The sequence below is a fragment of the Simochromis diagramma genome, unplaced genomic scaffold, assembly GCF_900408965.1.
Source record: "Simochromis diagramma unplaced genomic scaffold, fSimDia1.1 OVJJ01000107.1, whole genome shotgun sequence".
Taxonomy (NCBI): Eukaryota; Metazoa; Chordata; class Actinopteri; order Cichliformes; family Cichlidae; genus Simochromis; species Simochromis diagramma.
The window spans coordinates 1,338,372-1,352,986 of NW_024387209.1; the positions used below are offsets into that span (position 1 = coordinate 1,338,372).

The 14,615-nt window shown below is 39.9% G+C and overlaps 1 protein-coding gene and 1 long non-coding RNA gene across 4 annotated transcripts in view; both read right to left on the reverse strand.

The window, feature by feature from the left end:
* Positions 1-7,402: 7,402 nt before the first annotated feature.
* On the reverse strand, positions 7,403-9,224 carry LOC120746319. Its single transcript, XR_005698819.1, has 3 exons — positions 9,182-9,224; positions 8,769-8,849; positions 7,403-8,313 (listed from the first exon to the last, which is right to left on the reverse strand). It is a non-coding gene; the product is annotated as an uncharacterized LOC120746319 (long non-coding RNA).
* A 436-nt stretch (positions 9,225-9,660) lies between these two features.
* LOC120746267 (kalirin-like) overlaps positions 9,661-14,615 on the reverse strand; it is a 59,745-nt gene continuing 54,790 nt past the window's right edge. For all 3 annotated transcript variants that reach the window (XM_040051666.1, XM_040051665.1, XM_040051664.1), the window contains exon 57: positions 9,661-14,596. In XM_040051666.1, the coding sequence (XP_039907600.1) occupies positions 14,411-14,596 (186 nt within the window). In that variant the 3' untranslated portion in view covers positions 9,661-14,410. The remainder of the gene's footprint in view (positions 14,597-14,615) is intronic.

Below are 14,615 nucleotides of genomic sequence, written 5' to 3' on the forward strand. Positions count from 1 at the left end.
CTCGGAGATGGAGAGGGACTTACACGCGGAGATGAGTTTACGCTCGGAGAGGGCGAGCTTACCAGGGGTGTGCGCTGGGCGAGAGCCTGTGTAAGGGCGGAGAGCTCTTTATTGATATGGTGGAGCATCTTCTCGTGCCGCTCCAGCAGGGCTTCCTGAGTGAGGAGAGCCCGTTGAACAGGGTCAGAATCCGCTGAGTCCATAGTGGCTGGATCGTTCTGTCACAGATTAGTAGGCAGAGGACTCACTCGCAGGACTCTGAAGTTTAGAGAGAAGGTGAGGGTTTATTTGCAATGTGACACCAAGTGAGAATATATACATATATACAGTGGAACAGATAACACGGGGCTCCAGGAAGTAGGGCGGGGTCCGAAGGGAAGGTCCAAGACGGGGGTACACACACACTCTTCTTCCACTTGATCCGTAACTCACTCAAAATGTCCACACCAAAAAGCTCACGCTCACTCACACACATCCACAGAAATCCAGACGGCAGGGAAGACGGGCAGGGAGTCTAGAAGGCCTGTACACAGAGAGGAGAGGGGGGAACAATGTCAGGAGGAAACTCTAGGAGATCAGAGGAACACTTTCATAGGCTAGGCTACACTGACGCTTGGTAGCATGACAATCCAGCAAGGAAGCAGCCTCTCTTGCCATCTTAAGTAGTCTGCCAGGATCAGTGTGAATGAGCCACAGGTGTGTGTTCAGGGTGGGTTCAGAGGCGGGGAATCAAGGTCCAGTTCCGCCCTGGTGGGAGAGGTTAAGACAAAAAATACACACACACCACGACCTCTCCAGATCTTGAGAACCATGACAAAAATGGGACGGGTACATTTCAAGCTTGTTATTTTAGTTATTAGACTTAGCAACACACCTATTAACGTTCGTTTGAAACGATTATCAACATTAACAGACTGAATTGGACCTAATAACAGGAGTCCATATAATTTTAGTAAATTATTCTGGTGAGTATCAGCTGCGCTGGGTATGTAAATCGGGCCACCCAGCTGCGGTGCTGATCGCCACTTGTGCCAAAAATCCGGACAAATGTCACTTGATCAAGGAGCAGATCTGCATCAGATGAGATCAGCTGACTCTGCGTGTGCGTGCGCTGTGCACAGTGGTGTGTTAACAAGAAAAACGCATATAAGAAAGTGGTGCGCATTATTGATATTTGAAGCATGTGTACCTGCACGTGCATGCTTATTAACACACGGGTACTGTTGAATATATTTTTACTCACCTAAAGCGCTCGTGCTCTCGTCCACTCTCCGCAAAAAAAGTTAGCAGCTGTGCGGTGTCTGTGGCATCGGTGCTCTCATCGCATGCGATGGAGTAAAAATCAAAAGCACAGCTTTATCAGACAGTTGCAGTTTAATGTTGGCTGACGAGTCTTCGATGCGTCGCACAACTGGATTTCTGGACACGCTGACGTTGTTCAAGTCCTGCACTTTTTCCGGGCACATTATTTCGGTGACTTTAACGAGGCCGTGTTTTATGAGGTCTCCATCTGAAAAAGGCTTGCCATGTCTTGCCATGAGTTGGGCGACCTCATAGCTGGCTATTGTAGCCTTTTCCTGGACAATTTGAGCACGAAAAATATACTGTTGCTGACCCTGCAGGAGAGCTACGCTTTGCTTTAATTTCTGCTCTCTCCAGTGTCGGATGCATAGGCCTGATGTTTGGTTTCATAATGAGCTCGTACATTATACTCTTTCATAACTTCCACAGTTTCAGATCAAACAGACACACGTCCCCTTGAATTCTTTGAAGAAATATTCACTCTCCCACCGTGTCTGAAATTTTCTGCATTCACTTTCTACCTTTCGCTTCTTTGGTTCTGCCATGTTTAGTAACTGGGGGGTAAATTTCTTATGTGATTGTCCTTTTTGGTGGAGCACCTGCCTTGATCAACAGAAGCTCCCCCTGGTGTTAAAACTAAGAAGTGCAATACACTCCAGCAAAAGTTGAAGTGCGGCCATATTCTATTCTATTTATAAAATTACTTGCGGGCAAGGGCGTAGATTTGGTTTTGGCATTGGTGGGGACGGATGATTCAACCACCGAACCCTGCCCTGTTTCTCCCCCCCCCCCCCCTTTTTTTTGTCTTTGCTTCTTGATAATAAAAAAAAAGGAGAAATATACTTGCCTACATATGCTATTCTACATGCTTTTAAACCATTTAAAATTACAATTCATAGTTTTATATGTGAATTGTATAATGTTAAATTGCTTAAGTATTTTAGACTTTAGTTTACTTCAGCCATATTCCATATAAATCAGGTATCATACAAAAATAAAAATAGAGTCATGACAATAAAAGAATATGACTTAAGAAATTAACAACATTAGTTCAGTTACAGTACACCAACATCTGTTATACATTAGCACTAAGGGAACACTGAATGACCTGCTGGTTTTTGTCCATAAAACTACTCATCTAAGATGACCACAAAGTAAAGGATCTCTCGGCAAAAGTATGCAACATTTTAGGCACTATTGCTCCTATCAACTCAGTGAGCTGGGATCTTTTATTCTAAACATGAACTACTGTTACAGCAACAGACACGGACTATTGGTGTCAACTCAATGTCCGCTATGTGAAGGAGCCAAACACATGCCTGCTTCTCTTGCTAACTGAGATAAACTGCTGGCATATTGGTTTTACATCTATACTGTCCAGTGTCTCCTGGTGGACATACAGCAGCATTGTTTAATCCCATTTGAGTCATTGTTGACCTTAGCCATGTTTTTAGTCTTCTGAGAGCACTGAAGCTTCTTTCAGCCTCAGTACATGCGTTTTATCCTCAGATTAAAATTATTACTATGTGCTTGATGTGCCTCACCTTTGGCCCTGGCTCTTCCCCTCTGACTGCACTAGGACATATTGCCACATGATAAAATAACACATTGATTCGTGCCATATAAAAAGTGAGACGTGTCAATTCAGATTCTTTGTCAAACAAACACTAATGAATCAATTTACACCAGCAGCCTAACAATTGTTAATAATTATTTAGTATTAACTAGTATTTAATAAATACTAGTTAATCTATAGCACCAAATCATCAGTCACCTGTGACCTTGCCTCTTCACCTCTGTCCGAGCTACAACATGGCACAGCTGCCTCTGTCACCTGATAAATAACAGTGAGGCATTCCAAATACATGCAGTCACACATGTGCTTCAAATACAGTCATGAACCACCAGGTCATCATCCAACTTGACCTGTGATCTTGTATCACCATTGCTCTCTGAGCTCTGTGTTGGTTCTTCTGTCACCTAACAAATAGGACATACATGACAATAAGAATAAAATGTGTAGCTGCTTCAGTGTTTCTGTCAATTTGTGCAGATCTTGACTCATCAGTAATGTTTGTAGGCTGAGTGCATTTTAAAAACAATTTTTGCAAACTGCACTAAAAGGTGGAATATTTGCAAAATCATAACTACTTCATGATATTTTGTCTCAAAAATTAACCCTATGAATATGTCAGTACCATTGACTGTAGAAAACATGGACGACGCGACAGCTCCCCAAAAATGAAGCCAAAACGTCTCTATCGCCCCCTGGTGTCTGGCTACAGTATAGGTCATAAACCCCACCTCCTCCATGTTAGCGGATGGGACTGGGGTCAGACTAAAATAAATTAATTCTCCTTAGATAATTTTTTTCCAAAGATTATTTCTTTTGTTTTCAATAGTTCTCATCACGCTGATTGATGTTCAAGGGGTCTCCTTCCCCATAAGTTTGATTCTAATGATTCTACCGCGGTGATGTTAAATTGGGGTGAAACGTCATCATAAGAGCTTTGACTGACAGCTGCAGTCACGGAGAAACTTGCGTATCTCTGTTCGCGAATAGCAGATAGAGCGTAGGCTCTGAGAGGACGCACAGCGTTTACGCTACGAAAACACGACCGAGTGTTTTAACCTGACAGCCAGAGGTGTTCTTCAGTAAACTGGACTACCCGACAGAAGGACCCGAGGCCCCGCTGCACTTTTTCGGTAAATTAAACGTGTTTGTAAGCTAATCCGTAACTACCGTCCTTAGCTAGCTCCTCCTGAGACCTAGCTAGCTAAAATGAGCACTCGGCTGTCAGGGTTCGTTTAGCTGTGCAGGTGAATGAATTTACTAAAGAAATTAAGAGAAACGCCCCAGGCTGCTCAGTCACTGGCATAATACAAAGTGATGGCGAAACCTAAAAGACGGCGTCATGTCTGCTCCCTGAAGCAATCTCATAACAGTTTCAATCTATTTCAAGCCAGTTAGCACATTTCTGTTATGAAGTGCAATCATTTTTTGGCAGTAAACTTTTAAATCCTTTTATTATGAATATCACATTCTCAGATTTTCAAGAGAGACCAGACCAATAGGGCAGCAGAAATCACAAAAATAAATAAATAAATAAATAAATAACAGTTTTATGAAGATTAAAACGGTAAAAAAAAAAAATAAAAAAAAAAGAAGACTGGAATGATTATGATGTATAACACAGAATATGTATAATAACAGAGTTATAAACACACCTAGAAAACACGTGATACTTTTATTTCATCTATAACCTCTGTGCAAATTTTGTTGACTGCAAAGTGTTTATGAATATGTTTTTAAAAGCTGGTTATCTGACTGTCAGTTAATTGCAATTTAAAAGAAAGCTGATTTTTATTATTCCTAAATGGAAAAAGTCCATTATGAATTTTTGTTATGAATTTCATTTATCAGTCCACCTCCTCACTGCTCTTTCCCGGTGCAGCAGCCAGAGCTGGATCAAGCAGCCAGATGGATTCTGGAGGAAGACTAACTGCAACAAAGGGTCTCTGGGAGGCTGCTCAGGCACAGCAGCTGAAAAATCAAAGATGAAATAAAAACTGGACCTGATCATGGTGCTGGATGAGACAAAAAGTCTAGATGATAAACCAGTGTATGAATTGGTAACACTGATTATAATGATCATGTTTAGGTGGAAACTAGCGAGCTAACTTCCTGCTAACCTCTAACTCAGTTAAATTGAATAAACTCTGTTTTCATGGATGCCTGGATGTTAAACGTAATTGTTAAACCTGGTAAAGCAGCAGCGCTGATCATTTTATTAAAGATGAAAGAAGTTAAACCGTTTTTAGCTCTCAGTGATCCCTCAGTGTTCGTTTGACTTTGGGACCTGAAATATGGCAGCTTTTCACTTACACATTTTTGAACCACTCATTCATAGAAATAGTTTCCAGTCAAAGATCTGGACAGATCCACCAAGTTCACAGTAATTTTACAATTTTCTGCAGCGCAGAAAAAAAAACCCCTGAAAACATCACACCTCTGAAGTAACACATTGTGATTCATGTACAAACAACACACAATTATTGTAGATTCTTCAAAGCCTCCTTATATTCAACACTTGGGTAGGTGGTGTTATACATGCCCTCACAGCACCGGCACATCAATCATCCTATTTTCACCTTGTCACCTTCATTAAGCTGCTCTTTTTCTACAGAAGGCCCACCGCATGCATGGGGGGGAGGGGGGATACCGTGGGCCAGGGCTGTGGCATCTAATGGCTGGTTGTCAGTGTCCTTTGGAAAAGCAAGTGATTGTCCTAAAATCAGATGTCCCGGGCAGATTGATCTAGTTTGCCATGCTGGCAAAAGACCAATACACCAAGACAAACAGCCAGTTATGCTTTTTACACAGACAGCCCATTTAACCAGGGAACTTGACACAATGTATTTTTTTCTATCCTCTGTTAAATAATTCTACAAGAATTATTTAACTAGAAGAATTGTTGTACCACACATTAAAGTTTCAAATCAGTGAAAAAGCAATCGTGCCAAAGAAATGTGATGTGTTTGTTTAAGATGACTGCAATTATGGTATTAACAGAAAACACACATCTCTGTCTCTTTTCTTTTCTGTTTAGTGTTTCACTTACCTTCTAAACTCACCAAGTACTTGCACAATCCTGAGGTTTTTAGAAAAGAACATCCCAGATTAAATAAGGAGGAGATACAGACATTAAAACTAACCTTTATTACTATGATACAAAACAATATTAATGAAGTTGTTAAAATTGGTACTTCTTACACACACACACACACACACACACACATATACACACACACACACTCAGCTCATTACAAGTGTTTAAAAGTTTGAGTTGTCTGAAAAACTAAAGAAAGAAAAACACAAAAATGTTACAATACAAAAGTTGGAACTTTATTAACACCCAGAAATACAAACTGATGGGTTGATAAATATCAAGAAGACAGTACATTTCACATAAAGACTGTGCATCATTTTAAGATGAAAAAATGCAATATGGGGTCAACCAGAGGATTAATAATCAAAACTAAGGGATTCTGATATTAATACTGTACCGCCTCGAATCTCACTATAAGTTACATCTGTTGAACTGACTTCTTGCTAGCATTTCCAAGGAAGTCAAGATGAAAAAAATAAAACCTAAAAACAGAGGGTCCAATACATTTAACAGGAATTTGTCAAAAAGAACAACAAAAGTACTGACTGTTAATTTTTTATTTTTGACCCTGTAACTCAGTTATTAGTTTGAAAATAAATGTTTGTATTATGTCTTCATAAAATACTGTAAAGCTTTTGACTCTTAGGGAGTCGGGAGCTACATGACAGATGTTATTTTGAAAACTTGGATATTTGCTGTTTACCAACCGTAAGTCTGCACAACAGAAATATTGTTCTGAAACACATTAAAATACACAAGTGAAAGATGATATCTGTAATTAGAGCTGCCACGATTAGTCGAAGAGTCACGATTACGTTGACTATCAAAATCGTCGACGACTAATTTAATAGTCGACGCGTCGTTTGAAGCTTTGTAAGGTCACAAAAGACGCAGGAATAAGTAGCAGGATTTAAGAGTGTAATAACGGACTGAAACAGAAGATGGCAGCACTGCATATACAAGGATGCCAGCTGCCGTTAAACCCCGAAGAAGAAGAAGTAGCTTTGTCCCAGAATTCATAGTGCAGCCCAGCTCAGTTTCCAACAATAGTGGCAGCTAGTTAGTTTTAATATTACTCTTATTATTCTTTATGGGTCACAAAATAAACGTTTAACATATTTTCAGGCGAGACTGTAACTGTGTAAACCTCAAATATCTGCTCAGTTTATCAAGACACCACATATTTTCAAAAGCGCTCTGACGTTTTCGGAGACGTCTGTTACCCACTAGCTCGATAGCGAGCCGGGGGCAAGGCTCACTAGAGCCCGTGAGAACACCAGACTCCCGGCAAATCGTTTTCAAACCCACCGCCGTCTTTCGCTACTCAGGTTAAACATATATAGGTCACTTAGATAACTTAAAAATGTTATTGTTTGGCTTTTTTTTTTTTAGTATTTTATTTGTTCCTGAGTAAATCGGTTTGGCTGAGATTAAAGAGATTAAAGTTATAGTTTCTGTAAGCAAAGCAAAACTGTTTATGTGAAAAACTGTAAAATATAATTTCAGTGTTCTTTTTACATTTCATAAGAGTAAAATCCTTGTAGGAGTAAATGTATCCAAGCTTCTGACAGATGTGACAGATGTTTAACTTATTGTTGTTTACTTGTAGTGTACAATAAATAATCAAAAACACAGGATTATTCTGCAATGCTTCATTACTCATTAATGTTACAAATGTTGAAAGGTAAAAGTGTTCAATAAAATCCTAAATATTGCAAAATGCTGTAAGAACTCAGTTCTTCTTTCGCTGCTTTAGGACACATCCCATTATATTGACTACTGTACACACACTACTTAATATTTAAGATACAAAAAATACTGGTTTCTGTGCATGCATCTGCAGTGAAGGTGTGTGTGGTTTTGCCATGCAGCTTTTACTTACTTAGGCGCAATCAAGCACTCTTCTTCATTTTGCCTACCATGAAGTCAAGCCAAAGAAACAAGAAAAGAAAAACGATTTTTCTGGTATGAAGTATAACAGTTCCCTGAACTACCTCTGATAGTGTCCTCATCGTGATAATATTCCCTTTATTTATGATTAGTAATCTTTATCTTCAGAGGTGTGGGTGACAGTTTTAGTGTTTGCTTTAAAAACCAAAAACCAACAAAAACTCAAAGCAAAAACTTGATTGAATATTTCTCTGGACAAGAGGTCCTTGGATCGCCTCTCCGTTGTCTTTGTTGAACGCAATGAAGGCAGTGAAAGAATGGCTCACTCCTGATTGGACACTGAGCTGCACCACCTTCTCTTTCACTCCTCCACCTTGCTGTCCTCTGTGCTCTCTCTCCTCCATCTCCAGAAAACAAATCAGTCTGAGCACCAAACCTGTGGACTGTTAGTCTGCAGATAAGGAGGAAAACACACAGAATTCTCATGTTTGTCATTTTTCATACCGTATTATTATAGTATATTAGTTTACCAGTCCAACAGATTTATGTTCCCAAATGTATTAGCTCTTTATTATTTCTTTCTTTTCTTTACTTTGAAATTATTACAATCAGAACAGACAGGACTGGGGGATGGGGAAAGAGAAAGATGAAGAAAAGAGAAGTTGGGAAGAGGCTCAACAAAAGGAGATGGAAAGCAAACAATAGGGGAAGAGAGACACAGAGGGAGAAGACACTAAAAATCTGTTTGATCACCTGCTGGGAAAATAAAAACAAGCAAAAAGAGAAAAACACAGTAGCGAAACCACAACAAAAACCAACATAAGCACAAGTAAATAATAAATATCTCCACATCCCGGAGCGGCCTGATCGAGCCACAGGGGCCACCGGGAGTGAGCCAGTACATACCCATACCCAGCTTCTCCTCTCAGCCCTTCTGCCCAAGATGGCGAACAGAGAAAAGGGGTGTGAAGACTCCATAACCATTGACTGTAGAAAACAGTCAAATGGTCAGTACCACTAGGATGAAATTATTGTGTCACCAACATTTTAACGTTAGACATATAATTTTAACAGCCTCTGTAAACTAATGTCCTGGCTTGCTCGAGGCTGCAGTTTTCTCTGACAGTTTCAATCAAAATTAGAAACACTACTCTGGGAGACTGAGATAACTAACAGTGCTGCCTGTTCAGTTAGTTTCCAAAACACGTTATTCATGGTTACATACAGTTTTAGACTGATGTGGGCCAAAGCCTAGCATAGCCTGTAACGTTATTGTGACGGACACATTTTATGAGTGAACTTGACTTTAAGCGACTTACAGGTTTCTTTGAAAAAAACTTTCTTATATCCAGGATCTTCCTTTTTGCTGCCGTCCTCCTCGCAGCGCAGGTTTGCCGCTGCTAAAACTAAACAGAGCTCCCTGAAAGGCACAGCCAATCACATTGGCCAGATTTTGTCACATGACGTAGGACTCCAGTAGAGAACGTAATTTAACTCTTTCTGCACCGCTGGGTGAATGAGACGTTGACAGATCGTTTTTTCTTTCTATCGGGTTTGTTTTTCTTTACTCGCAGAGATCAAATTATTGGTGGGGACATGTCCCTTCCGTCCATGCCAAATCTACGCCCTTGCTTGCGGGCCAATTAAAAATGGACCGCGGCCGGAGTTTGGACACCCCTGGGCTACATCCATTTTTTATATGCAAAATATAAATGGTTATAATGTATAAATGTAGTAATTGATCCATGTATTTTAATAAAAAAAAAGAAGTCCAGATGAAGAAGCCACATACAGACTGTTTTGGATGAAAAATGACGTTTATTACAAACACAGAGAGCTGTTAGCAGTCAGTTAGCAGCTGTTAGTTCTGTACAAATAACACTGGTTGATTGGTTAGTTGAGTTTGCCAGTCGGCAACAAGGCTGGGTCTCAAACAGCACCCTATGCCTTTGTAGTGTACTATTTTTCATCCTAAACCTTAGTACACTACCTTTCACCTCAAACCATTCATAGTGCACTGATTTCTAAGCTGTGTGCTATTTCCAAACTTATAACACCTCTATAGTGCACAGTTATCCATCTTAAACCTTTAATCATGGTCCACATTTTATTTTAAGCTTTACTTTGTAGCACCTTCATTGTGAAATACATTTAACTTTCAAACTCTTCATAATGCACAGCTTTCCACCTGTTGGAGTTCCTTTTGAAATGCTCGGCAATCAAATCGAAACCCTTCTGGTGCACTCCGAGTTCCAAAGTTGTGACCTTGCTCATGTTTTAAGCATTTTGAACACTATAATCATTTTTTTTTTTTTTTTGCATTGACAGTTATCACACTGACACAAAATCCTTTGCCAGCTCTGTAAAAGGAACAAAGTGGCATCTGTTTTTAAGGGTCATTCACCTGACGAATGTCATGTTGATGTTAAGTAGCTTGAAGGTCTTTAAGGACTCGATATTAACTTATATTTTAGACAGTCATAATTTGTATTTGCATGTTTATGTGAAGAAGTGGATGTTGGTATTTATAATGACTATTACAAGACATTAACACTGTCTTTTTCTGCTTTTTCACTACAAACTTGGACATTTGTGTAATTTGTTTCCAGTTTCCTGAAAAGGCCTGCTGCTGTTTAGTTGCAAATTAACAAGTATTTTGAAGAAACCAGTTTATCCCCAATTATGAAGGAAAAAGAGTAACTAATCATCATATTCAACATTTTAATAATAATAATAATAATAAAAGAAAATTCAGTATCAGGGAGTATGAGAAATAGTTTGTATACTGACATCTGTTTCCTTAAAAAGATGAGAAACAGTAGATTGGTCACACTATACTGTTTTGTTTTACTGTTTCTCTTGTGAGAAATCAGCACTATAGAGTTTTATCAGTCTAAAATACTAAAGAAAAGAATTTACACTGCTGAACGGAAGCTCAGATACAGCAGGGATAACCGCTAGCAAGGATGTTTTTTTTTTTTTTAGAGAACAGATGTCAGTTTATTAACTATTTTTCAGCCAGTATACAACAGGCAGACAGGAACGCTTCCCCTCATAATTACAGCCACGAATTACAAACTGTTTAACAAATGTGATAAAATGTTGTGTAATTTGCAGCTAAACGTTAGATTTTTAATATAATATTTAAGAGATTTGACACAAAATTACCCAGTAAAGTAAATGTTGCCAAACAGCGTAATATTTAACCCAAAGTACCATCTTGAACCAGAAAGTTATGGACAATCTGATGTCCACCATTCAGCTTAGAAAAATATTTGAAACAGACTGAATCAAAGCTATGCTGCCAAACATAGTTTGACATTTAGTAGAAAGCCAGGTTTGCAGTAGCTGGGACAAAAAGTCTAATGAATGTCATAGTCAAGTGCCATCGGTGTGTGTTGCCCTTTAAGAAAACATTAGGTTTCCTTCAAGTCTGTCTTAATATACTAGTCCCAATCACATTCCATATGCACATTAAGAGAAGCTTTAGTAACATATTTTCCTTTGAAACCTGCACAGGAATCAGGTGTTTCTTGGTTTCTGTTGTAGCTTTTTTTTTTTTTTTTTTTACCAAAAAAGATCCCAAACAAATTTAATAATCTGGAAATGCTACAAGCTACCTATTTCATTGGGCATTTATTGTTTACAAATGCAAATACAGTTTAAACAGCTAAATCATAGATGGTTAATAGTTTTGAGATTTGTATTCTGTATTTGATTTCTTGATCCTTAAAAAATGATCCAGAAAGGACAGACTGAGCTTAAGCTATATGCGTATATCACCATATGTTGATGATGTGATTCTGTTTTATTACCAAATTACACAAATCACTTCAAACCCACCCTAAAGGTCCAGCTAAGTGACTTCAAAATAACTAAGGTGAAACTTTGCAGACAGCTACACTATAGTCATCTGTCACTCAACAAGGCCCCACCCCTAATAACGCAAACATTAAGCCTTAATGCAGTTTAAACATGTGAGTTATGAACTAAATTCAGCCCCATACAATTGTTATAAAGGGGGAAACTAGACCAAAACTGTTTTCTGTAGCAGGCGGAAGTTGGACATTTTAACATGGGAGACTAAGTATAGGGACTCATTTTTGCAGCATCAAGTGGACATTAGAGGAACTGAAAGTTTTGTTAGTGTCATTATAATTCTGCTAACAGAAACCAGAAAGCTGTTGCCAACAGGTTGTACATTTTTAGATCAGTTTAAAGAAGTTATATTAAGATAGACTTGAAAGAACTCAAACTTTTCCTTTAACACCAGTTAAATCATTCATAGTTTGCTTCATAGCACACTATCCTCCACCCTAACCGCTCTTTAGTGCACCTGACAGGCTGCGCAGCTCCTTAAGGACCGGGGTGTTGTCTGAGAATGGCACCAGAGAAACAGAGAGAGACAGAGAGAGAGGTAGAGAGAGAGAGAGACAGATAGAGAGAGACAGGTAGAGAGCGTGCTGAAGGTTACAGCTTCGGTTTTAGTAGAAACAGACAGTCACAGTAGGTTGGGCTGCTGAGAGACAGACCGGTTCAGTGTCCACAGTACATAGAGTAGCAGTTGGACGTCTGGTCTATATACAGGAACGAGAAATGCATAATCAGAATATCAAACTAACCAAAGCTGAGGCCGCCTTGTTGACTGGAGAAAGACAGAGAAGGGGCGGGGCGGGAGGAGGGCGGCAGCAGCTCTGGTTTGCTATAAAAACCAACCAAACGAATAAACAAACAAAAAATGGTGTCACCGCAAACACAACGATTCGTCATGGCAACGCTACACCGGGACACCACCTAACTGTCGGTGGAAAAACACACACACACACATAGGACGGCGTTACTAACACACGCACACACACGCTCTCCCTCGCTCTCATGCACACGCACGCAGTTATTAATATGACAAACATTTTCTCTCATTTTTTTTCTCTCTATTAAGGTGAAAAACAGATTCTATTATTCTTAATTATCTTCATAGTAATCTTCATCTGCATCTTCATCATAGCATTGGTGTGTGTATGAAGTGTGTGTGTGTGTGTGTCCTCAGTCTCTTTATACACACTATTAACAGAACGACGCATAGAGAACTCAGTTCTGATTGGCTGATAGGTCTTTTTGCCTCTTCTCGTCCAGGAGGCTTTCATTTATTTATTTTTTTGACTGTCTTTTCTTCCTGGAGTCCCCGTCTGGATGGTGGTGATGATGACTGTAATGATGGTCATATGACCTTCCCTTCCACTGACCCACGGAGAACAGTTTGTGAAGTCATAAGAGTGGGTTATTGGTTGCTTGGACCCTGACGGCAGCGTCTGATAGAACGAGGTGAAGAGCTGTGTTCTGGCTGAATGTTAAAGCACCAGGAATGAGGGAGGATACTAACAGTACCTGCTGCTGGGAGAGTGTATGTGTGTGTGTGTGTGTTTAAAGTCTAAAATGCTGAACAGTAATCAGGGTCTGAAACATGTCAGGAAACCTTCAGAGCATAAATGATGGCAGTGTCTACCTCTCCAGTTCCTAACCCTCTGATGGGTCACAGCACTGTTACATAAAGAGACAACAATGGAAAAAAATGTTAAGGTAGAGATTACTTTGTGAAAGAGAAAACTCTGAGCTGGTCCTGAAATCTGAGCAGGATGCCTGTTGAACTCCTCACTTTTGGGTTTTTTTTAAGCCTAACTGAGGATGGACACCAAACTCTCTGGAGAGATTTGTTGTCTGTCGTAGGAAAACCTCAGGAGGCCCCCAATAAGAACTGGACCAGCCGAGATTAGTCCATTGACTCTGGAGTCTCTTGACACCATTGACAGTCAAAATGGAGGGAAATGTTACTACTGCTATTTGTGCTGTTTTGCTGAATCGATATGGTTCAACTTTATTACTGAAGAAAGTGATGGAGTCGGTTATGCTTTGGAAGGAAGCAGTTTTCCTTATAGTTTCAAACACCGCAATCCACTCACTGTATTTGCATGAGAAACACGAGGCAAATCTTTGCTTTCCATTTGGATTGAGTTCACCACAAAGACCCACTTATATCCCCCACGTGTGAACAAGATCCTGAGATTCTACATCAATCAACTACAACTCAAACACTATCTGTCCTTTTCTATTCATAGCCAACTGTGAATAGTGACCAAAGAGAGACCAAGGACCAATATTGGATACGAGTATCCAAGTATGCTCCAGCTCCACTGTTACACACTTTGAGGATCCATGAAGTTGCTATGGAGGGTTGCCCCTTGGACCCAGATGTAATATTAAGGATATTCTGCAATGCTTAAAACTTTCACATAATTCCTAATGATTGTTTCTGAAAAATCTCATCAGGTGAGAAAATGAGAAAGTGGAGGAGACATATTTTTGTCCAAAGTGTCAGACACGCAGACATTGCCATCGTCATGTTTACCTTTTTGCTGCACAAATATTTCCCAACATGCTTTTGACCCATTTTGCATTTAGTATTTGGAGTGCTGTCATTGTGTTTGTGTATGTACTAATAGTAAACCAGATTCTGACCCTGCTGCCAGTGTGTGTTTGTTCATGTGTATATGTCAGTGTGTGTTGAGCACGCTGCGTGGCACCCAGCCCTCGGCGGCTGGCGAATCGCTGTTGGCCGGCCGATAGACCAGACTCTGACCCTGCTGGTTGGACGCCAGAATCTGAACCTTCTCCCCCCGAAACACAGAGATCTCATCCTCCCGCACCGCCACGAAGTCCTGCAGCACCAGAACCAGTTCCTGAAGGGTCAAAGGTCAT